Source organism: Plasmodium gonderi, assembly GCF_002157705.1.
Source record: "Plasmodium gonderi DNA, contig: Chr08, whole genome shotgun sequence".
In the NCBI taxonomy this organism is placed as follows: Eukaryota; Apicomplexa; class Aconoidasida; order Haemosporida; family Plasmodiidae; genus Plasmodium; species Plasmodium gonderi.
Genome location: NW_021628933.1, coordinates 412470 through 437888, shown reverse-complemented (window position 1 = coordinate 437888; position 25419 = coordinate 412470). Strand labels below are relative to the sequence as shown.

Sequence of the window (25419 nt, the reverse complement as noted above, 5' to 3'; positions counted from 1 at the left end):
ATGAAATACAAAACAAATTGCAAGAGCGAAGCTACTCTTGTACATTTTCGCCTTTTTTTTTTTTTTTTTTTTTTTCTGTGTGCCTTTTCCTTCTTATATGTTAAAAATAGATAAATTTTTATTTAACAAGTTATTTATTTTAGAAAAGTTCTCAAGTGCTGAGTAGATTAAAATTAATGTGGTGTATATATAAGTACAAGTTTTGTGGTTGTAAATGTGGTTAAGGAATACACATAAAACGTGATGATATTGTACTGATTTCGCCTATGTGGTATAACTTTTTTCTTTTTCTTCTACCGAATTTCACATATTTATTTTTTTTTTTTTTTTTCATTTTCAAACGAAGGAGCGCATATATAGAGAGAGGTATAGATCAAGAGATCATTACAAATTATTTACAAAGCATGTTATCCGATATGGTTCATTCCACTATCAATAGCACATGTGGGGTAACCAGTCCAACTCTTAGTGGTTAGTGTCATTTTATTTTTCTCACCCCTCGTTTATAGTATAATAGGGGAGATAATACCTTGCAACTTATTTTATCTCTCATATCAAAAAAATGTTACAATTGCCACCCACCCACCCACACACACACAGCTTTCGTTCACCATATGTTTAAATCAGAAAGAAGACGCATCGAATGTATTTTTCTATGAATGCATAGAAATGTCGTATTCTGTTATTGAATCATAACATAATTTTAAAACACTTTTCTTTTTTTCTATACATTCTCGAAATAAACATCTTTTTTAAAAAATTAACTACATAAAAGGGATTTTTTTTTTTCATTTTCCCCCAAGATAATAACAAACAAAAAAAAATATATATATGTACATATAGATTATTTACAAAAAAATGTCCATATATTTTGAATGTTCGTATGTTTGAGGTGAACAATACACTTAATAAATTGGTATAGGTTAATAAAAACGTTAAATGATATTCACGTTTTATCCTTCTCACCCTTTGGATTAACTTTTGAAATGAAAAGATTGAATAAGGTGTAATCTATAAATCATTTATAATACTGACAAAAATGGAATATTATTAAGAGGAAAGTTGCATATAACAAGATTTGTCCAATTTTTTTTTTTTTCTCGCATATACACATAATGTAATATAAAAACACGTGGACATTGTGAGAGAGCACTAATTTCCCCAATCTTGAATGTCCACCAATAATGAAAGAATAAAATGAAGATAGAAAACAACAAAAAAAAAAAAAACAGTGAGTTTATGCACTAATGGATTAAATATTTCCCCCTTTATTTTAAAATTTAATTATAATTAACACTTTGTATGAGCACTTTTCAGTATACATCAAAATTGGTACATTTTTTTTTTTTTTTAAATAAAAAAAAAATAAGAAAAAAGAGTAACATAAATTTGCTTTCACAAAGTTTCCTAAAGTCATGAACATTAAAAACTTAGACGATGTAAAATACAGAATTCATAAAATTAAAGTTTTGAACGAAAATGATAGGAAGGCAAAAGCAATATTGAAGAGGGCAGCTGATCAAGTGCAGGTAAGTATTTAATTGATCAAGAAGGAAACAAATAATGAACACAATATATGTAAAAATGAAAAATTTAATTCTTAAGTGACTAGATATCTATGTACAAAATGGAGTATGTAATTTAGAATATACTAATAAAAAAATTGAAGCGTCCATATGTAAGGGATAATCAGCTAAAGAAAGAAACATGAATCACCAAATATGTTTCTTTCTTTAGCTGATTATCCCTTCATTATTGTGGTAAAAAAAGAAGCAATGCGCCTTGACTAATTTTTACATTTATTACTTGTTTTTAATATCTGCATCTCATTTTACAGCCTATAATGAGGAAGAGATGTTTTTCGGTTGAGTTGCTTTCCGAATTTTTACCCAGGAGCCCAAAATTGTTAGGCCTAAACATTGTAACAAAATCAGAAATTAAGGTATGAATTAACTGATTTGATTTGGACATATGAGAGGGCTTACATATTTTGCAGAAGAGTAGAAGAAGACATTATTAGAAGAAAGAAAACATGTACATGCATATGCATTCATGTGCACATGCGCGTTTGCACATACTTCTCACATATGTATATATATATAGATGGACGTTTTTCATATCCATGTCTTAATTGTGGATCCTACTTTTTTATAGATACGGCTGCGAGAAAAAAAAGGTGGGCAAATATTTCATTTTAACGAAATAATAGGAACGCTACTTCACGAATTAGCACACATAGTACATAGTCGACATGACAAGGCATTTTACGAGTTATTGGATAGGCTAATTTTAGAATATAATGAATTATATGTTTATAATAAAAAACAAGATGGACCAAGTAAAGGAAAAAGAATAGGTGGAAATGAATTCCACATTTGTACTGGTACCCCTAAATTTATGGCAGCACAAGCTGCTGAAATGAGATTACTAAACAATTTTATAAACAAAGATGGAGAAATATTAAATACATCCCTTGAAAGTTGTTTGACGACAGAACAGTGTGAAAATTTGTTTAAAAATAGAAAAGAACGTGATGATAAAATATGTTCCTTATCGGATGACATAATTTTGATTAATGGGACAGTCGAATCCTCTAACTGTGGGGAAAATGAAATTATAGAAAAACATCAGAGCACAAAAAATGATTTAAAATCTATAAATGCGTCGAAAAACACTAATAAAACCTTTTTCAATTCAAGTATAAATTATATAAAAGATGAAAATTTGACACATGCACATTCGCAAGATGGTAGTGGAAAATCTTTTAATGTATTAGGCAACAACCAGAAAATGAAACAAGATTCATCTGATAAGGGGTGTAAAGAAAATGCTAAAACTTTATTTAGCAATAATGGTAATACCAATAGAAATGCTTACTTATTATAGTGTCTTGAAGATTATTCCTAATGAGTATGTGTTTTATGGTCAAGGGAGAAAAAGTGTTTCATGCATGCTTCTTGGGGTTGATAAAACGCATTCTCGTTTTGGGAATAGCAAAAATAGATATATGTATATAAGCATTGGTTCTTTGAATGAGTTGTTAATTTAAAAAAAAAAAAAAAAACTATGAATTGTGTAACACAACAAATATTACTCTCAGTCGAATAAGAGGAATGTTTAAAATGTTTCTTAGAATTAGTGGATCTTAATAAATGTATCCATTTGGAGAGAATCCTACATGTCTTAATGATCTGTTTATAGTTATTTTATTTTATATTTATATTTTATTTTATTTATTTTTTTTTTTTGCTCCACAGCAGGCAGCGACTGTGTGCATATATTAAACATAAAAAGAGGTTACAATAATCTGAAAAATTCAGAAAATAAAAATACTTTGACAATTTCAGATAACACATCTGTTAAGAAGGATAAAAAGAGAAAAGTTATTATTCTGGATTAGGTAGATAGAAATGGGCGATAGATTAATTTTTTCTCAGCAAAAAATTACACTTCACATTGTATATTATTATGAATATTCACTGAAGATAGGTTCACTTTTTTGTGTTTTTTAAATTCGTGAAGGAAATATTATAACTTTAGATAAGATGTATTAAGGATTAGCACGATCACACATGTATGTACATACATGCATCAGCCTTCATATTCAGTTTATTTTTTTTATATTTTTTATTCTTTAGAAAAAACTTGCAAATTTTGTCACCTTATTTTGAATTAATTTTATACCACTTTATATGACAATTATCTTTTTGTTAAAACTGCAATTGTTTTAGTTAACATATTTGTTCATGTTAAAAAAAAAAAAAAAGAAAAATTTAAAAAAAAGGATATATTTACATATAAATTATGGAGAAATGAGTCTAACATAATTTTGCATAATAGGCAAAAATATATTGTGGAATATTTTTATTAAAATGTACAAAAAAAAGGGAAAATTTCTCTGTCCTCATAATTTAATTTTTAAGTCAACTATTCTTAATAAATTATATAGATAGGACAAAAGTGGTGATATTTATTTTTCTGTGCATTATTGGATACTGTTCTGGCCTTATATCATTTTTATACCTTCATCATTTTATGGAATTATTTTCGCTGTTTTGATCATTTGCATCAGCATTGTGAGCTTTCTCACAATTGATTGTTTCGATATTTTTATTATTAACATCATTGACTGTTTTTTCAGAATCTTCTTTTGTAGCATCTGCACTTCCCTCAATTGGTGTATCTATTTTGCATTTTTCATCTACAACATTTGGTTTCTCAGGTTGATTCGGGGGTGGATTCAAACCTGGTGGAGGAATTGCTGGTGGATGTACACCTGGTGGTGCTGAAGATGGAATTGTGGGTGGCGTTCCAGGTGGTGCTATGGGAGGAATTGGTGGTTGACAAAGACCAGGTGATGGCATATATATCGAATGAGGTGATGTCTGGAACATATTTGGTGGTAAATTTTGTTGAAATGGTGATCCTGGGAAATTCATATTTGGAGGATATTTTTGTGAAGGGCTCATAGGTATTGGTGGTATATTCGATTGAAATCCTATAGAAAAAGATAATGTAGAGTTATTTGGAAATATTTTAAATGGTAAATGNNTTGGAGGGGCAGTGTTCGGTATGGCAGAAATTTGTTCATTAATTAACGGATACATATGAGTACCTAATGGAGGTGATTGCATCATATTTAGGTTACTATTTGGTAAATATAAAGGCATGGGTGGGATATAATTTTTTTTAGAATCCATTGGATTATTTGATAATAAATTGTTTGCTGGTTGAAGTGGTGAATTAAAACCTGGAAATGAAAAATTTCCCATTTGAGCTTGTTGAAGAAATTGTTCCATAGTAGGAGCCATAGTTACTTGTGCCCAGTTTACTCTTTGCTGTCTTTTAACATTTTTATCACCTAATTTTTGTTTTAATTTATTTAAATTTTCTTCAATTATTTCAGATGGAACTCCATCCATTCCTCTTATAATAAGATCTGGATCATTTCTTTTAGGTAGGGCATTGGGTACAGTTTTTAAATTACTTTTATGAACCTGCATCATATGGATAATTAATCCGCTAGCTACATCTAATTTTCTATTACATTCTAAACATTTAAAGTGTTTCGCTTTTTGATGCTGGATAAGGACTTTTTCGTCATCAAATTCTCTATCACAGTAGTAGCAAAAGGGCTTCAGTTCTATATTTACTTTTCGTTTTTTCCTCCCCATGTTTTATTTGTGATTGTGTTTTTGTTTGTTTTTGTTTGTTTTTGTTTGTTTTTATTTGTGTTTGTATTTTATTTTGTTTTTTTTTTTTTCCCTATTTCGCGTTCCAATCAACTTCCGGTTTTTAAGAATTCTTTCTCAGTGTGAGTTCACGTGTTTGGTGAATCAAGCATGCATACAAACACGGGTTCATGTATCTGCATATATATGCTGAGATAGAAGCAGGTTGGCAAGTTTAACAGTATATGTTAATATGATAAAATTGAAAGAATGGGGAAGTACACATGTAAAAAATATATATCTATGAAATGTATGCATATATATTGGTACAACGTTTCATGGTCAGGTGAGTAGGTAAATGTGGGGTGGTTGGGTTGAGTAAACACTATTACAGGGGGGGGGGAGGGGAGATAAGTTATTATGTACATAATTCTACTTTTTACCACATTACGTGGGATTTAAATTTCTTAACATGAGCATTCATCGTGTTCTGAAAAGTGTGAAGTATATATATATATATTTAAACTATCATATTATGCGTGTTCACTCCACGGTGAAATGGAAAACGTATTTAAATTGTTCCCTTTTGAATGATGTAGTTCTATATTTTCATTCAGAATTTCGCACATATAGGTATGTACATAAATGCATAAAAGAAAAAAAAAAAAAAATCGCTTAAGAAATCCGTAATGCTCCAAATTAATTTGTATTTTTTAAAAATTAATTTCAACTGAAAAAAGAGAAAAAAAAAAAAAAAGGAATTCACTGAGCACCTTTAACATGTTGCCTTTGAAGAGATTCTCCCCAATAAAAAAAAAATTCAAATCTTATTTTGTAATGCATTGTGTGTTTTATAGTAGTTATACCTAACCCAGTGGGATAAGAAAGTACAACACTTGTGGGAAATATTTTACTTATTTTTTTAAAAACAAAAGATGTTTTGCTCTTATGAGGGCTCTCTTAGCATTTTTCTTTTTGAACAGTCAAGGACATGTGCACATATATCTGTATACACAATTTAGAGCTCATATAACACGGATAAATTTACATGTACTACACTAAATAATGTAGCATACGGATGTGTTGAATTTTTGTAATTTTTTTATTTTTTTTTGTTTTCCATATATCATGATTTTATCCGACACAAAGTGTATTTTTAATTCAAGATATTCTACATATGCATAATTTACAAAATTCCTTTTGCATTTAGAAACTTTTTTATTGAAGGTTGTGTTAAAAGGAAGAAATATAATTGAGGAAGTTATTTCTTAGCCTTCTTCAGTGAAGTACCATTATAGGATTACAACACATTTCCATGCATATTTGTACTCATTGTTCACTAGTAAAAAAAGGTGTGAACTCAGGATACACGTATATATCATCTCTATTTACAGGTATTAGTATCTTGTTTGACATTTCTTCCCGTGTGAATAAGTCTGAAACGTGTATTTTTTTTTTTTTTTTAGTAACACATTTGTTAATATTATACCCCTTTTTAGTTTTTCAAATGCGAATTTTGTTATCCGTTTTTGACATTTATTCATATATTTTTAGACACGTACATTTTAGCGACATTCAAAGCGAGCATGATAAAATAAAAAAAAAGAGTAAATAATTAGCACAAATCTTATAACTCATGGAACTATATGTTCTTTTAAAAAAAAAAAATCATATACAGATGCACTATATTTGTTGTGGCATGACTTTTAATGTTTCAAAAAAGGGAGAAATAACCAATGCAGTAGATAAAAGGATGGTGTTTAAATAATGATTAATATTTTTTCTCAAATTTCATGAACATTCATCTCTATGAAAGCATATTTTTGCGCATATAAATGAACACCATTATACTAGGAACGAGCGAAATTTCGATCGATAGGTTATTACTGTTTAAATTATATCTGAGATGCACTTTCCTAATAATTTTTTAAGAGAGCGAAGTCTTTATATAAGCTTGCAGGATCACTCTTTGACTTTGAAAATAACAAATTTAAAAGGTGGGTATATTGGACAATCAGCAGGAAGAAATAACAAATATGTATAAACATACAAATATATACGTACTCTTGGAACTTACGGGGATATACCTACACATATCTACAGAACCATTGTGCTAGCAGTAATTACACACATATTTCTGCTTGCTCTTTTCTGATTGGCCCATTGTGAATGCAATTTTTTCGGTTAAGAAGGGGAATAAATATGCCTATAAAGATTTCGCCCCATTGGCTAAGTCTACGGAGGCGTTTTGGATCAGTGAGAAGTCTAATGAGCAGTAGATTCAATATTTACACAAACAATTATGATGTGTCTTCAAGTGAATTTTTTAGTGAAGTTTATTTAATGAGCAAAAAACTGGTATACTATGTAAATGATTATTTCAGACTAAACGATTGGGAAAGCAGTAGGGAGAAAAAAATAGGATGCCTTTTTCCACCATGTTACTCTCAACTTGTTTTTAAATTTTGTGTTTTAATGAACAATTATGATTACATTTCAATCCCTACACCTATAAAAAAGTCAAAGCAAATAAAACAGAAATATTCCTTTTACATATCAGAAAATAACATTGATTTAATTTTATGCCATCCTTTTTATAAGCATTACATTGAAGAAATATCATTCAATTTACAAATTCCATTTTTAATATGTTATGACAAACCGGATATTTTATCTCATGAAGAGTATTTAGACGATTTAAAAGAAGGAAGGGAAACTTTTGGTCATAAATTTTTATACCACCCGAAGAAATATGAACACTTCATGAGTGATAAAATGGGTGCTTTAAAAGAAATGAAAGAGAAGCATTTCAACAATATTACTGCGGGAAGAGGCATAAACGATTTTTTTGCAAAGGTAAATAATACAAATGAACATTCAAATAAGATGATGATATCAGCCACAAATGATATATCTCCTGCTTTCCATTTGCAGTTATCGAAAGAAAACGAATGTGACAAAAGTATAAAATTTCTATTAACAGACATTTTTAATCAGTCCCAAAAGTTTGCAGATTTCATGAGATTCAGTGAAAAAAATAACACTGTTTTGATGTGTATTCCAGCAAATAATATCCAATATTTTGACGCATTATTTGGTTTGCTATACTCAGATGCAACTATTATATTCCCTGAAATGAGGAAGAAGAAGATATTAAATTATAATAATTATATGGAATGGTTTAAAACACATATGAGAAATAAAAATAATAATTTCCAAGTTCATAATTTGATCATTAAAAAGGATTTTACAGATATCGATTTTGATTTTATTGATGGTCCAGATTTGTTTGAAGAATTATTTCATTCGGAAAAACCTATAAATATGATAGTGTGTAACAATTATTTAATTCGTGATTTTCTTATATTTTTTAAAAATTCTGATATTAATACAGAAACAAAAAGGGAATTTATTCAAAACAAAGCTAGCAGTGTAGGAACTATCATACTAAATGGAAATGAAATAATGCCAGGAATTAATATCAAATATGTTGAACAAATAAAAGACATTTTTGTGAATGCAAAAATATATCAGCGGTATGTGGTGCAAGAAGTAGGGACCGTAAGCATAATGGAATTAGGAAAACTAGAAGAAGATAATATCCCATATGAAAGAAAATTAGCCGGTTATATATTGCCAAATATTAATATAGAAATCGATTCTAAAACTAATGTTCTTAAAATAAAATCAGAGAATTTATTTAGTGAATATTACAATAACGATATATTAACTACCAAATCTTTTGACAAGAGCGGCTTTTTTAAAACAAAATATATCGCCTCCTTAACAGAAAATTCCCTTTTAAAAATAGAGGGAATTCACAATGAAATTGAAAATATTCCCGATGAGTATTACTTATATTTTAAGCAGCGACGGGACAAGATGGAAAAGCACCCACCTGGTTATCTCAAACGAGTTCGATTACAGGGTCAGATATGGGGAAATTTTCACGCGAATAAGAGGAATTGGAAGCGAAAATTTTGAGGGATGCGTCGTGAAGAGATGACAGGGTTGAGGCCATGTTGTGACAAAATTGTGCTACAGAAGAGACCAAGTTGTGACAAAATTGTGGTACAAAAGAGACCAAGTTGTGACAAAATTGTGATACAGAAGAGACCAAGTTGTGACAAAATTGTGATACAGAAGAGACCAAGTTGTGACAAAATTGTGGTACAGAAGAGACCAAGTTGTGACAAAATTGTGGTACAGAAGAGACCAAGTTGTGACAAAATTGTGATACAGGAGTGACAAAATTGCTCCAATTTTGTGTACATCAACCCACTGTTAGTACACTCCATTTGCACATGCAAATGTTCAGGGAACACATTGAATTTGAAATATGTCGAGTGCATACACAATAATTCAGTCGGGGCCCTCAAAAATTTATAATGACATATATAACCAGGGAATGATCCCCAAATGAGTATTTATCTGAAGGGGAGGGATTCAAAGGGGCCTTTCTCATAAAATGTTAACAGAGATATCGCATAAATATGAACAGCCAAATTTCCATTTGTACACGTATTCTGTTACTACTCTTTCTTTTTCTTCATCAGTTTTGCTGCATTCCTTTTAATCACTAAATCACATTGTAGTAGTGATTTTCTGGATTATCTCTTTAACTTGCTGTCGTAACGTCTGATGGCTGGTAAATACCTCGATGTCATATTTTGTATAACATATAATTTTGGAATTAATTGAGTTAATGGTAATGCACCATAAATAGTTATCAATCTCCAGGTCGGATTCTCTTCTTTCGCAATGCTGTATTATTAAATCATTTTTATTATATCCAAATTGTAATAGATTATTCATGAATTCTTCTTCTTGTATAGACCCAAACATGAGGTTTACGCCCTTTTCGCGTAAATACGCATTATCCATTTTTTTATTTTTCTGTTCACTGAAATTATCAATATCATTATATTTTTCCATCTGACTTTCATTTATAAAATCCCCGAAATGGCTACTATTATATGTACATTTCACATTTGCACAATAATAATTATCATCTATCTTTGTTAATATTTTTTCTAAATTATTTGTACCATCAACATTAAAAGAGACAGAGTGCATATCTTTATTCAAGTGTCGAAAATAGTTATAACCGATATTTTTTTTTTGTAGTGGATAAATATATATTATGTTATATTTTTTTTTATCTCCATGTGGTTTATTATTTATGTTGCTGCTGTATGCAGGATGGTCTTCATTTTTATTATAATTTTCTACATCCCTGTTTTTTTCGCTAATACTGTTGTCAACTTTTCCACTTACATCAACAATGTTTATTTGTGAGCTTAGATCAAATGCACTGAATACACTTTCTAACCGATGTGGTAGTAGATAAAAACATTTTTTATTATTGTTTGTATTTATTATATCCCAAATGGATGTTTCATTTAAGTCCCAAAAAAGTGGGCAATAAAATACATTTATTTTTTTATCATAAATATGAAAAGGAGATAAAACTGATATGGGGTTGTAATGTGGGTCAATTAGTAGAATAGAATTATTTTGATCCATTGCCCATTTTTCAAACAAAACGGGAGATTCGAAAAATCGTAAAGTTGAATCTTGAACAAAACATACACATGGAAATCTAAACGATTTCGATATATCATTTATATCATTTCCTATAATTAATCGATTGTTTTTTATCATAATTTCTATGGAAAATGGTCCTTGTGGATTCAATATTTTACTGCACTTTTTCTTTCTGGATTCTTCTACCCATTCAGCACTTAAATTAGCTTGGTGTATAACATTATTTATATTACCTATTATGGTAAAGATTAATACTTGTTCTTCTTGGGCTAAATGTTTGCTGATAATTACACCAATCAATTCGATTAATTCTAGAAAATACAAAAAATGCAAATCTACAGGTATCAGTACGCACCCTTTGCTTTTTATTGTCCTTAGAACAATGGAGCATATTTTATTTAAACTGTCCTTGTAATTCTTTTCAATGCACATGTTTATTTTTTTTTTGGTACGTTCCTCTGGAGATTTATCCTCCTTTGGTATTTCTTCCGTGTTTTTTCTATCGCCTTCATTGAGATTTATCTGAGGAATTACTAACCCATCTCCAGTGGAAAAGTTTAACAAGTTCTCGTCCAAACATGAGACACCCTTAGTACTAGACAAATTTTCATCCTCAGGTAATAAGTCATTTTTATATTCTCTTTCCTTAAGATATGCTTGATTAGTAGGCAGGTAAGATGTGAAAAGAACAAAGTCTGCCTTTTCCAAACAAGTTAAATCTAAAGGGGAGGGATGTCTTTTTATGTTATATGAACTTTTGTTGATTATAAATATGTTCATAAGATCTGTTGTAATGAGAAAATTACAACTACCTAAGGAGTACCCACTACTGTATGGAGTGATGTATATAAGTTCCTCATTTTGCTGGAAACATATTTTTTCTTTATATGACAATAAATGTAATGAATTTCGAAAACTTAATTTTAAATCAAAATATTCATCACTATTAAACACCTTTTTATTATATATTTTTTGGCATTTTTCTTCTTCATTCCACTGTGGTAAATAATTTTCTTTCGTCTGTAAATTTTCTACTGCACTTAGAGAAAAGGTATAAGTTAACTTTGTGCAAACTATTTGCGTTTCTGATATGTCAAAATATTTGGAAAATATTGGTAACCCCATAAAACATTCACTACAAGAAATTAAAATTATATGAATCTTTAATGGAACATTGCTTATATTTAATAGCAATATATTTGATAAGTCCTTCGTCTCTAAGTTGGTTATTCTTATATATTTTTCTTCTAATGATTTATCTTTTTCTGTGTTTCTACATCTAATTGAGCTTTTTTTAAAATTCAGTATTTCCTTAGGGTTCAGTGGCAATTCGCATAAAATGTTGAATGATCCGATTGTTATTAGATGGCTGCTCACATGTTCGCTATCGCATAATTTAGTTACTTCAAAGGAGTCGAGCATTTTCTAAGATTTTTTTACACGTAGAAAAAGGGAGTTTACACTTTTGTGAGGTTTTTTATAATTCTTGAAACATTTTATTTTTCAATTATCTGATGCGCTGATTTTTAAGATCAGCCGTCTATAGAAGTATGCGCGTGGATGTAGGTACATGACAATAGCTTATATTTAAGTGCATATATCTACTAGTAGAGGTGGTCATCTTTTTTGGTAAAAATGCTTTTATATTTTTCTTCTACTTATATATTTTTTTTATGCTCAGTTGACGCCTTTTTTTGTGCATTTTACTTTTATCCAAATATATATATATATATATATATTTTTATGGACCTTTTTTCCTTATGTTTTGATATTCATTCGGGAGTCATTTGTGCACAAAATAGTAAATAAATTTTAATACACTAGCTTATTTATTAAATCAGAGAAAATTGTTCATTTTTTTTTTTAATTGCGTGTTATGTCGAATATTGTGCATGGGGGGAATGCACGGCAAAAAAACAAAAAACAAGAGGATATATTTTTTAGCTTCTTACAAACTTATACAACAATTGTTGCTAATTTATTTTTTAAAAATGTTTGTGTGGATGACAAGAGTACTGATTAATCCACCGTTGTGCAACAATTATAAAAAAATAAAATCGATATGGACGTACCAATCGAGTCTCCTTCCTTTTTGTGAATTGAAAAGAGGTTGTGATGTAGTTTAAATGAAACATTGTTCTATGCTAAAGTTTGTTGTAAATGAGAATTCATATTTTGTTGTGGGTATTTATATTGTGCAGGTTAACATTTAAATAACTTCACATATATGCACGCTTTACCACTCCTATATGCACAGCAATGTTTTTATTTTATAAACATTAAAATAAGGAAAATAAAATTAAATATGCATAAATAAGATAATACATTAATAATGCTTAAGCGGTGAAATAAGCCGTGCATGTCAAAATGGGAAAAACGATTGAATTAACAAAAAATGAAAAAATATGATGAGATACATGTAAAGAAGATATATGTTAATGCTTTAATGCAAGGGGACATATACTTCCTAATAAAGAAAATATAACATAACATTAAAATTATCAACTTCACGTAGAAACAGCAGATATGTGCTACGGCTGACAAACAATTATTAGCTCCGCCTTATTATGAGCTATAAGATTTATTAAATCCACCTCTGTAATGTCTTTTATTTTTGATCCAAAATTTATTTGTATTTTGTTCTTGTATGTGATGTGTATTTAAGCTAGCCTTTTTTCAGTACACTTTGNTTTTTTTTTTTGATCTTTTATTTTGCATTTTTTTTTCTTCAAAAATTTGTATATTGCTATTATTAAAATTGTAATAAGGAAAATTATGAAAACAGTTTGTAGTATCGTTTTATAATTTTTTTTCAACAAAATTTTATACCTTTCTTTTTCATTATATTTGTGGACACTTATGCCGTTTTTTCTTTCGGCACTCAAATAACAAATTGAGGGATCTTGAAATAAAAATATAAATATGGGATCCCTAATAATAATATTTTTTATCAAGTAATGCATTGCATTACAAATTCTATGCTTATATTCATATGATGTGGATATATTATTATTTAATACTTTTTCAATATAGTTTAGTGTATTATCTGGGGAAGTATCATCCCCTTGTGCAAATTCGTCTGGGTTGTGAAAAAAATTAACTTTCTCTTTTTTCATATGAGCAATAAGCTCTTTAAAAAACTGCATTAAAGGATCTATATAACAAGAATTATTTTTATAATCATCATAGTATTTTTTATGTCTTCTCCCCTTGTTACACTTTTTCATGTATAAAGTTCGATGACCAATGGGATAGTTATAGCAATTAGTGTTCGTCTTAGATGATTTAGCGAAGGCTACATATTTTTCTTGCTTCACAACACCATTGTCTAGTTCTTTTTTCTCCTCTCTGTTAAGGACAAATTCGTTGGTACCATAACTATCATATACTTTATTTTCCAAAATACTATATCTTTTCTTGTGACAGGTTGTATATTTTTTAATTTCATAATAACCGAGGGGCATATACACATATTTTTGTCCATTTTCAATGGCTAATAATTCAAAAAGGGGTTCCCACAAAATAAATTTAATTTTTTCATTTTCAAAAGAATCAACAATTTCAGTTATTTCATCATTTTGGGTAATGATAAAATGAGAGAAATAAAAAAAGTAATCACTAGAATAGTATAATTTAATAACATTTTTACAATTATGTAAAACTAAGTTTTCTTTGATTAATATATATGTCTTTTCAGCAGCCTCATATTTTTTGAAAGAACAAAAGTCTTCACATCAAATTTTTAAAAAGTCGCCGTTTCTTATTTTATTTAGTTCAATTCTTATAGTGTCTTCAATATAAAGAGAACTAAAAAGTGGAATATATAAAAAAAGCACATTAACTAGGGCGCATAAGACATTTAATGGGTTATTCATTTTTTTTTTTTTTTTTTTCGATGACTTTTATGAAAGTATATGCTTGAGGAATTCGTGTAGACTAGTATTTTTATATACATATATATACATCTATATACATATTACTATACAGTGATGTGACAAAATAATAACGCGCATAAACGCCTTTTGTCCAGTTGTATGAATATATTCTTTATCAAAAATAATACCATTTTGACCGTTCTCCCGTTTGGCTTTCTTTTGATTGAGACTTACTGGAAGAAGCCGATTTTACACGTACGGGGGGAGGCGAGAAAAGCTCAAAAATATTAATTCGAAAAAGTCCATTTCTTTTTTGCGCGTTTATTCGCATGCTATAGAATATGGCAATTGTAAATACACCATACGCGCTTAAACACATGCCATAGGTAATGCTAAAATGTGTGCACCCTTAAATAAATAAATATATATATATATATGTATATTTATACATTTGTATAAATATACATACGAATGCGTTAAACGATGCCCACGGGGTGAACACATGAGCCCTTTAGTTTCGAACGAACAAAGGATGAAGGGAAATAAGACATTTTTAAATTTCCTAATGTTGAACAAAAAATGGGTAAAAAAGTAAGCAAAATAAATGAAGAACACAAACACTTTGATTTTCCAAAATGAAAAAAAAATTAAAAAAATTAAAAAAATGAGGTGACGCACATTTTAAAAAGTAAACATGTACGTAGAAAAAGGGTTAATAAAATATGAATTCTTAATTAAAAAATATTTCAAAAATTTTAATTTAAATGTGAAGAGAAGGCAAATTGGAGAAGAATAAAAATGGAGAAGCAAAAAAAAAGGGAAATGGAAAAAAAAAAAATATATATACATATATATATATATATATATCATCATTTGTGTGAATACAAATCGAAGTATTCCTTTTCTATATCATGAAGAATAGGAGAACAAATTATTAATGAGTGCAAAGGATCATTATAATGTACAGATTTTAGTACCAACAGTTTACCAGATATAATCTGTTGGTTGTTTGACCCTATACGAACAATGGCAATGCCTTGTGTATTATCTGTAATTACATTTTGTTTGTGAACACTTTCACAATAAATAAGTTGTTCAATAGCTTCGTTAACAGTCATAAATCTAGATGGTTCATAAATATTTTTATTTTTCATTATATTTTCTATCGTTCTTTCTTTTATTTTAATATCTAATAAGCATAATGTATGGAAATTATTATCTAAATTTACTTTGATTTTGTCATAAAAACTTGTTGGTCTATAATTCTCTTCAAAATATGGAATGGATACGGTTTGTCCAAAATTGTAAAGCTGCATCCCACTTTCCCCTATGGCTGACATAATTGATGCATTATGAATTATTTGAACTTGAATATTTTTTCTTTTTGCTCTCAAGATAATATCATGATGTGTAGTTGCACATAATGGGTCCCCTACAACTAAGAAAGATACTTTTTTATTTATTGCTTCTTCTAATATCTGTTCACAATTTTCTTCTGCAAAATTCCTATCCACTTCTTTAATATGTTTTTTGTAAAATTCTTCTAAAATATCCTTTGATACAAATAAAACGGATGTATATGATTCTAAATACACTACATCTGACTTTTCAATTATCTCTTTTCCTTTTACACTGATATCCTTTTCATCCCCCAGACCTAAGCCGATAATATATAGTACCATCTTCTTACACGCATTTAACTACCCGTTACAGGGTTAGGTAAGGGAAATATGCACATGTGTACACTTATACACGTATATTAGTTAACATATATGTTCGTGTATATATATATCTAAGAATAAATATCCTATCATGTATATACAAAATCACATGCACTTTACATGTTCATCATACAATTAAAAGAATGGCGAAGAGATTGTTTTATTTGATCCGAGAGTAACTGTAAAATCGCTTGATTAAAAGCGGCGTAAAGAAGGAGTAGCGGTGGGGGAATCATTCAAAAATTTACACACGTATTTATTTCTTCTTCGCCTTTCTAAGTTTAGCTATTCTGCTGCATCTCATTTGAATAATTTTTCATCATTTAGCTCAAAAATGGGACGAGTATATTTTTTCCAAGTTTTGCTATTAAGTAGATTTGTCAATATATCCATTTATCAGCATATATATTTGCCAAGGATTTGCGAATTCACTATTTTTCTGTGTGATTTGACAGATCTAAAAATACCTCACTTCATAAATGTGCTAGTTTTCTTTCTTATTTATGTACATACATAATAATACACATTTCTTTTTGTAGTAAAAATATATTACAAAAATGGTAAAGTACGGATTTCAGCGAAGATTTACACAGAATTTTATCCTTTGTGTGTTGTTTGTAACTATCTCTTTATTTTGGATTGTTAAGTAGAATATGAAAAATGAAAAGAATATTCTCTTTAATTTCTTCCATCGCAATTCTCTTTTTTGCCTATTCCCATTGTAGTCTCTTTATTTTTATCATTCTTTTTTTTTTTTTTTTTGGAACAGGTAAAAATAAGGTTATAAAATTTTAATTTTTTTCTCCTCAAGAGCGGAGCACCCCCACTCACGATGTTAATACCGTTTTTATGTAATAGCAAAAGAAAAAAAAAAATAAAAGTAAAAATAAAAAAAAATAGTCAAACATTTTTACGTAAAAATCTGGGTTCTGTTGTTATACTATTACCAGTTTTAATATATATATGTACATATTTCTTATGCATTTTATAAATTTTATATGTGATATATTTTTGTACCTCATTAAAATCTGTTTATGTATGTGTATGTGGTAATACATATATACATATGCACGTGCATAGTCATACGTACAATTTATCTACAAAGTTGTAAAAATAAAACTTTCAATTAAAGGCTTTTTCGTAGTTTTAATAGTTGCCCAGTTCTTTCCAATAATGAGTGACAGCTTAGAAAAGTTTTCAACAGTTGATCTGTTGAATGAATTGAAAAGAAGGTATTCATGTTTAAGTAAACCTGATGGTAGGTACATATTTTTGGGAGCTCCTGGTTCAGGAAAGGTATAAAATGAGAGTTCATATTCATTGAAAGAGAGAAAAAAATAAAAAATGCAGGCAGTAAAATATAACCAATTATTTTGTTGTCGGAGTGACAATATGTTAATTGTTCGAGCATGCGGTTAAGAGATATACAGCTCGATGTATTGAAAGTTGTATATAAAAGTACGCGCTTGTCGATACATATGTGTGTTTTACTTGAGAATCACACAGCTGCACACACATGGATAATATTTTTTATAAATTTTTCAAGGGAACCCAATCACTAAATCTGAAGAAGTCACACTGCTACTGCCATTTGTCTACAGGAGATTTACTAAGAGAAGCAGCAGAGAAGAAGAATGACTTAGGAAACAAAATTCGAAACATAATCAATGAAGGAAAATTGGTAGATGATGACGTAGTGTTAACACTAGTAGATGATAAATTAAAATCACCACAATGTAAAAAGGGATTTATTCTGGACGGTTATCCAAGAAATGTAAAACAAGCAGAAGATTTAAACAAATTGTTACAAACAAATCAAATGAAATTGAATGGAGTTTTTTATTTTAACGTTCCAGATGACGTGCTAGTCAAAAGAATAAGTGGCAGATTAATTCACAAACCTTCAGGAAGGATTTATCACAAAACATTTAACCCTCCTAAAACGCCTTTTAAGGACGATATAACTAATGAACCCTTAATACAGAGAGAAGACGATAATGAAGAAGTTTTGAAAAAGAGGCTTAATGTTTTTAAAAGTGAAACGACACCCTTAATAAATTATTATAAAAACAAAAATTTATTAATTAATTTAGACGCTACACAACCGGCAAATGATCTCGAAAAAAAGATATCGCAGCATATAGGTAGTTAAGAGCACCGCTTATTCTTGGGTTTAGTTCCTTGACTTTCGTTTAATTAACGTGTGTTACTTTATGAGTGTACATATAGGCCCGTTCACATGTGCATGTAGAGCGATATATGTATAAATTTGTTAGCATTATTTTTGAAATTCCAATTTGTTGCTAACCTCCCCATATCCCAAAGCTATTCTCTACATCATGAAAGAAGAACTTTTTGGGAGTTAATGGGAGTTTCTATTTGAGAAAAGTTTTTCGATTCTCTTTGAAAAAAAAAAAATGTTTCTCCCCATGCTGGGCTTTTTACTGTGACAACTTGAATTTTTTTAGCATCATCATTCTGTGACTTTGTCTTCATCTTTACCTTACCGTCATCCTCTTTTTTTTTTTTTTTTTTTTTTTTGCGTTTTTTATGCACCTTTTATTACATTTATGGATTTATGAAACATTTACACAAATGTGTCTATTTTATCTTTTACACGAATTTAACAATATTAATTTTTTGAACATAAAAGTATAAGGTAAATGTGTGATACATTAATTTAAAAAATATGAAAAAATAATAAAATAAAAAAAGTGGAAAAAAAGTTGGAAGTAATCGATTGTGTTATTTTCCACTGGGAGAAAAATTGTTATGGGCAGATTTGAATGAGCTGTTCTTACCAAGATAAATATATTTTTTTTATGATCAAAACCAAACGCGCAATTAGGCAGTCTTCCTTGTGATTGACACAACGTGAAATGGGAAATTATCCAAAGATAGTAATTAGTAGGAAAAATGCATATATTTATATTTGTACATGAATTGTTAAGCGTGATTTTTCTTACCTATTTTTGGTAACTGATTTATTATAATGGGAGTAATAATAGGGGACTTTTGCTAAGTTGTCTAAGCTTGAGCCACAAAGAATAATTTTTGGGTGCTTTAAAAAAATTTTACATTGAGTTGTTCATGTACATTTTAATTATATAAGATCATTTTTTTTTTTTTTTTTAAATAAAATAAAAATAATAACAAACCTAGTAATGTTATGCACATGCACACTCCTTGTATGAAAAAGGCGCTTTAAGAGGTGAATAAAATGAATTCATGTTTTTGTGTTCATTGCTTTTTCTTGTTTACTAGGAATAATTTTAAAGATAATTCTCATATTTATTTACAACTTTAACACTTTAACGCACTCGTTTTCCTGTTCTATGCGTAATATCTTTTTAACTGTATCATTTATTTTACCTATGAATATATTAAGAAAGAAAATTTACAAGCTTTTTTCTTATAAAACATGTATTATTTTGTGACAAATACATTAAGAAGCACAAGGCTATAATTAATTAATCAGCTATTTTGTTAATGAGATGTTTTTTTTTCTTGCACACGGCCGATTTCGTTGTTGTGGCGAATTTGCTGCTGTAAACTGTTACGAGTTTTTTGTATCTTTTTTCAGATCAAAGCGATTGTATAATGAAAAGAATGAGAATCATCCTTAATTTGCTATAAGCTTTCATATTTAAAAAAGGGTGAAAAAAAATGTACGAAAAGATGTGCGAAATAAGGATATATTTACATGCGTCAGAATTAAGTAACACGTAATAAGTATATTTCATATTTAATTTTAACTTTTTTACAAAAATAGTAACCCCTTAAAAAAAAATTTTCTAACCATTTCTGCATGAAATATGCATGAATACGGGGTTACCAAACCTTTTGGCAAAATTGAATTTAAATATACCTATAATGTAGTTTTTTTTTTTTTTTTTTTTTTTTTTCTCAAATGTACGCACAGTTTTCATCTGCTTAAAAATTAATGTTATACCTAAATGCATGCAAACAACGGTTATAATGCCTCTTTTCTGATGTAATCTTCCGAACGACGGATTCGTCGTATGTCAATTTACACATTTAGGTTGGCATTAACTTGTTGAGTAAAACCAATCTAATCCACACCTTCGTCCCTTTTCTCCAACATTGAACTTTTTGAGCACATTTACTGCTTTGAAAAAATATATTACAGTGGTAGCGTTAAATGTTTTTTATTTGTTATGTTACCCGTTTAACATATGACAATAACAGAAATGCAACATTAAAAAATAATCTCCTGTCCTTTGTTGATTACTTAAGAAATCACTAAATAAATTGTACGGAAAGAAGAAAACTATGTGTTAGGATTATATTTTGAAATGAAAATGACTACATAAACATTAAATGAACACATATTTGTGTCACTACTTCAATGAATGGTGCATGCATCAGTGGTGGCACGATTTATGAATATATCCTTGTGTGAATGTGAAAAAAAAAAAAAATTCTCAAAAAAAATAAAATATATAAAATATAAATTTTAAAATTATAATTGATTGTATTAATAGTAATTCATAAATTTCAATTTTTGCACATGATAATTGTACACAACAGGTACTATCTATAAAATGGTATATGTCGATCATTTTTTACAGCAACCTTTATGCCTGATTTTGCGCTTAATTTTTATTGAATGGAGGAGGATTTAGTTTCCCCTCCTTTTTTGCCATGAAATTTGTTAGCTATAAATAATTTTTAGCATATTTTAAATCACTTTAAAGTATGTAATAAAAATGTAACTTTTCATAAATACTAACACGAAGGAAGTTATTTAATTTGGCTCATTAATAGTCTATGCAAGGATGTATAAATAATTATAATATCTATATAATACTATTAATTAACAAAATAATGGGTTTCATTTTGTACGCAAAATATACATAATGGCTCCGCCGTATACATAAATATTTCACAAGTTAACATTATAGCAAAATAAAATGAACTCATTTTTTGTAAAGTGGTCTCCAAGCATAACCCCTGCAAAAATGATAGCAGATGAAATCTTATATCGAATAATTCATTTAGTGTTTTTATAGAACTATGGGTTTTAAAAGAAAACATTTATATATGGATAGAATAATATAAAAACAGTATTTGTAAGCATGAAAATGTGCCTTCTTTAAAAATAGAAAAAGAAAAGCAATTTATATTTTGATAAATAAAGCGCAAATTCACATTTTTAAAGATAAGAGAAAATTGATCGTATATATAAAAAAATCTATACATATTTTTCGTAGGCATTATGGCGCCATTTAAACTTTTGTATAAAATTTATGTTAGCACATTCAATGCGAACATGGTAGCTAGTGCAGTAGAGTTACGTTAAAAAAAAAAAAAAAAAAAATGAAAAAAAAAATGCGGCGTTTTGGATTATATATACAAAATTATACTTTTTTTTTATTACAACATTTGGACTATATTTTATGGATGTTATCTAAGTACATATGAATAGAAAAAAAAAAAAAAACTTTTTAAGTAAACAAATATATTAAAATTTACTATTTTTTTTATCCATTTTCTTTTCATTTGATCGCTGAATTTATGGGTTTAACATTTTAGGATGTTTTGGGCTAACCGATTAACTATAATAAAAATGCTTTTAATTTTTTTTAAAAAGTTATATATGTTTTTGTCATTTTTATATAAAAATAAATTATTTTGCAGTGTACAATTGTAATGAATTTTATTTTATGTAGATATTTGTCCATGATTTTATTTATAGAAGATTATTTTTTTTCCCTTTTTTTTTTCTTTCTTTTTTCTTTTTTCTTTTAGCTATATTTTTAAGAGCTAAATGGTTGTAAATAAAAAAAATTTATACTTTGGTTTCATTCTAGAATATCTTCCCCTAACAACTTAGTGATTTGTTTTTTTTTTTTTTTTAGCACAATGTATTTTAAAGTACATTAAAAATTTTCTTTGAAACACATTCATATCCTACATAATGGGCATAATAGTAAAAGAACCATTTAAAATTTCTTGAAAGAAACTCAAAACAAAACATATACATGAATTATTATATAAACACACGAAGTGACGTTTACAATAATCTATATAACGATAAATTCCCATTCCTTCACTTCAGGTAAATGTGTATTATGAAAAATATAGATCCTATAAAAATGTAAATAGGTAAAATATTAACTACGTTGTGTATTCAGAGCTGATAACTAGAATAGAAAAAGGTTCCAAAAAGATGATTTTCCAAAAAATTCATTTGCTCAGAGTGGTAACCTTATTATTGTTTATTCTGTTAAATGTTTCATACATTGTAAGAAAAGAATATATTTTACATATTTGAAAGAATCCAGAAAAGTGGATTTTTTTTTTTTTTTTCTTTTATATCCTACTATATTATATAACTCACATTTTTGCATAATTTATGGCAACAACGCTTCCTTTCATTTTTTGCCTATCATTTTCCCATTTTTATAGAATGATTTTTATACGCCAAAAAAAAGTTACTCATTATTGACGACACACACACGATTTTATTGTACTTACACAAGACAACTATCTGAGCCATCATTCAGCATTACAAACCTAATTGCAAAATTTTATTTAAATAGAGATAAAGACGAATATTCATATATGAACAAAGCGGAAAATCGAAGAAATAATGAATATATTAAAAGACTTGAAAATCGAAGATTTAATAATTATGGTAAAAGAGGAGAAGGTCGAAGATATAATGATTATATGTTAAGAGATGAGGATGAAGATGAAGATGAGGATGGAGATGAGGATATAGATGAGGATGGAGATGAGGATGGGGATGAGGATGATGATGAAGATTTTAATGAATATATGGAAAGAAAAGGAGCTCAAAGATATAATGATTATATGAAAACAGATGTAAGTCGAAGATATAATAAATATATGAGAGGGGATTTAAATCGAAGAGATAATGAATATATGAAAGGAGATTTAAATGAAAGTGATAATGAATATTTAGAAGTAGATTTAGATAGACGACACAACAAATATATAGCAAGAAAAGTAAATCAAGAAGATAATGAATATATAAGAAGAAAAGTAGATCAAGGAGATAATGAATATATAAGAAGAAAAATAGATCAAGGAGATAATGAATATATAAGAAGAAAAGTAGATCAAGGAGATAATGAATATATAAGAAGAAAAGTAGATCAAGGAGATAATGAATATATAAGAAGAAAAGTAGATCAAGGAGATAATGAATATATAAGAAGAAAAGTAGATCAAGGAGATAATGAATATATAAGAAGAAAAGCAAACCAAGGAGATAATGAGTTTCTAACAAGAGTAGCAAATCGAGGAGATAATGAGTTTCTAACAAGAGTAGCAAATCGAGGAGATAATGAGTTTATAACAAGAGTGGCAAATCGAGGAGACAATGAATATATAACAAGAAAACTAAAGCAAGGAGATAATGAATTTATAATAAAAAAAGCATATCGAGGAGATAATGAATATTTAGGAGTAGATTCAAATCGGCGAAATAACGAATTTATAACAAGAATAGTAAATCGAGGAGATAATGAATATTTAGGAGTGGATTTAAATCGACGAAATAACGAATTTGTAAAAAGAAAAACAAAAGGAGAAGATAATGAATATTTAAGGAGAGAAGAAAATCGTAGGGATAATAAACTTGTAAAAATAGATGGGAGTAGAAGAGATAATGAACTTATAAAAATAGATGGAAGTAGAAGAGATAATGAACTTATAAAAATAGATGGAAGTAGAAGAGATAATGAACTTATAAAAATAGATGGAAGTATAAGAGATAGTAAACTTGTAAAAATAGATGGAAGTAGAAGAGATAATGAACTTGTAAAAATAGATGGAAGTAGAAGTGATAATGAACTTATAAAAAAAGGAGTAAGTCGAAGAGATAATGAACTTCTAAAAATATTAGAAGGTCGAAGAGATAATGAAAATGTAAAAAAAGGAGAAAATCGAAAAGATAATGAAAATGTAAAAAAAGGAGTGAATCGAGGAGACAATGAACTTGTAAAAATAGAAGGAAATCGAACAGATAATGAACATGTAAAAAAAGGAATAAGTCGAAGAGATAATGAACTTCTAAAAATATTAGAAGGTCGAAGAGATAATGAAAATGTAAAAAAAGGAGAAAGTCGAAAAGATAATGAAAATGTAAAAAAAGGAGGAAATCGAAAAGATAATGAACATAAAAGTAGATCATATAATCATTCGAGGGCATATACTATGCCATGCAGAATTAATGAGGAAGATGTTGATGTAGAATTAACGAAAAAGGAATTAACTAAACTAATTAATTCCTTTGGGCCAACTATATATGAGAAAGATATGTATATTACATTTTATCATTATCATACATATTTACAACGTCGATATGTTGAGCTTATTCCAAAATTATGGAAATATGCTGAAAAATTAGCATCCAAACGTCATATACCTGCTGAAGATTTTAATGAGTATTGGATGGCATGCAAAAAAGGCATAAGCAGAAATTTATTCACTTTGAATTTTTATTCGTATAAAAATTTTTTTGAGTTCGCTCGGGATATACCTGTAGAAGATACTGACAGATTTAAAGAATTTTTAAATGAATGTGTTGGTATATGGAAACGAAAAATGAAAAAAAATAATAAAAAGTGGACTAAAATATTGGCCGAAAATATAAAAAAATATAAAAAACGCCAGTTTTGGTGGCTCCAGAAGGGTATTAATTGAAAATGAAGTAGAGGAAATGTAAAAAATATGAAAATGCTTAGGAAATGAATAAAAAATAAGACCCCAGTATTGTACAACCAAAGAAGTTAAAATTAAGCTTAGAGGAACTTTTTCTTTAGAAAAAAAAAAAAAATACAAGTTATATATTTAGTTGTCAATAGGGATACACAACATATTTTTTATTAATAAGGAAGAATGTGGAAAAAGTGTAGATGTTGTAGAAAATATGAAAATAAAAGAAAAAAGAAAAAAAATGAGACTTATGCCCCCTTCCTTTCCCCTTTCCTTTGGTTTATTTTATTTTTATGAATAATGATGACATTAATAAAATTTTACCAAACATAATATTCAATACTTTTTGATTATAATGGCTCATTGATTGTAATCTTTTCTCTGTTGTAAAATGTT

At 28.3% G+C, this 25419-nt stretch overlaps 6 protein-coding genes across 6 annotated transcripts, besides 2 other annotated features; 4 read left to right on the top strand and 2 right to left on the bottom strand.

Moving 5' to 3' along the window:
- Nucleotides 1-1415: 1415 nt before the first annotated feature.
- Nucleotides 1416-3400, top strand: PGO_080830 (hypothetical protein, conserved; the record flags this gene model as incomplete). The annotated part of the gene is made up of 4 exons (XM_028687305.1): nucleotides 1416-1529; nucleotides 1838-1942; nucleotides 2155-2854; nucleotides 3261-3400. The coding sequence occupies 4 exons, from the start codon at nucleotides 1416-1418 to the stop codon at nucleotides 3398-3400; spliced, it is 1059 nt and encodes a 352-aa protein (XP_028543106.1).
- Nucleotides 3401-4028: 628 nt separating this feature from the next.
- Nucleotides 4029-5174: a sequence feature (contain untaranslatable codon;~zinc finger protein).
- Nucleotides 5175-7373: 2199 nt separating this feature from the next.
- PGO_080810 (hypothetical protein, conserved) lies at nucleotides 7374-9155 on the top strand (the record flags this gene model as incomplete). The annotated part of the gene is made up of 1 exon (XM_028687304.1): nucleotides 7374-9155. One exon carries the CDS (start codon nucleotides 7374-7376, stop codon nucleotides 9153-9155), a length of 1782 nt encoding a protein of 593 aa, XP_028543105.1.
- A 600-nt stretch (nucleotides 9156-9755) lies between these two features.
- Nucleotides 9756-12140, bottom strand: PGO_080800 (hypothetical protein, conserved; the record flags this gene model as incomplete). The annotated part of the gene is made up of 1 exon (XM_028687303.1): nucleotides 9756-12140. The coding sequence occupies one exon, from the start codon at nucleotides 12138-12140 to the stop codon at nucleotides 9756-9758; it is 2385 nt and encodes a 794-aa protein (XP_028543104.1).
- Nucleotides 12141-13249: 1109 nt separating this feature from the next.
- Nucleotides 13250-14593: a sequence feature (contain untaranslatable codon;~hypothetical protein;~nonsense mutation produce stop codon).
- An 869-nt stretch (nucleotides 14594-15462) lies between these two features.
- Nucleotides 15463-16275, bottom strand: PGO_080780 (diphthine synthase; the record flags this gene model as incomplete). Its single annotated transcript, XM_028687302.1, has 1 exon — nucleotides 15463-16275. One exon carries the CDS (start codon nucleotides 16273-16275, stop codon nucleotides 15463-15465), a length of 813 nt encoding a protein of 270 aa, XP_028543103.1.
- A 1212-nt stretch (nucleotides 16276-17487) lies between these two features.
- Nucleotides 17488-18466, top strand: PGO_080770 (adenylate kinase 2; the record flags this gene model as incomplete). The annotated part of the gene is made up of 2 exons (XM_028687301.1): nucleotides 17488-17610; nucleotides 17861-18466. The coding sequence occupies 2 exons, from the start codon at nucleotides 17488-17490 to the stop codon at nucleotides 18464-18466; spliced, it is 729 nt and encodes a 242-aa protein (XP_028543102.1).
- A 4041-nt stretch (nucleotides 18467-22507) lies between these two features.
- Nucleotides 22508-25011, top strand: PGO_080760 (RAD protein; the record flags this gene model as incomplete). Its single annotated transcript, XM_028687300.1, has 2 exons — nucleotides 22508-22582; nucleotides 22747-25011. 2 exons carry the CDS (start codon nucleotides 22508-22510, stop codon nucleotides 25009-25011), a joined length of 2340 nt encoding a protein of 779 aa, XP_028543101.1.
- Between the last annotated feature and the right edge of the window lie 408 nt (nucleotides 25012-25419).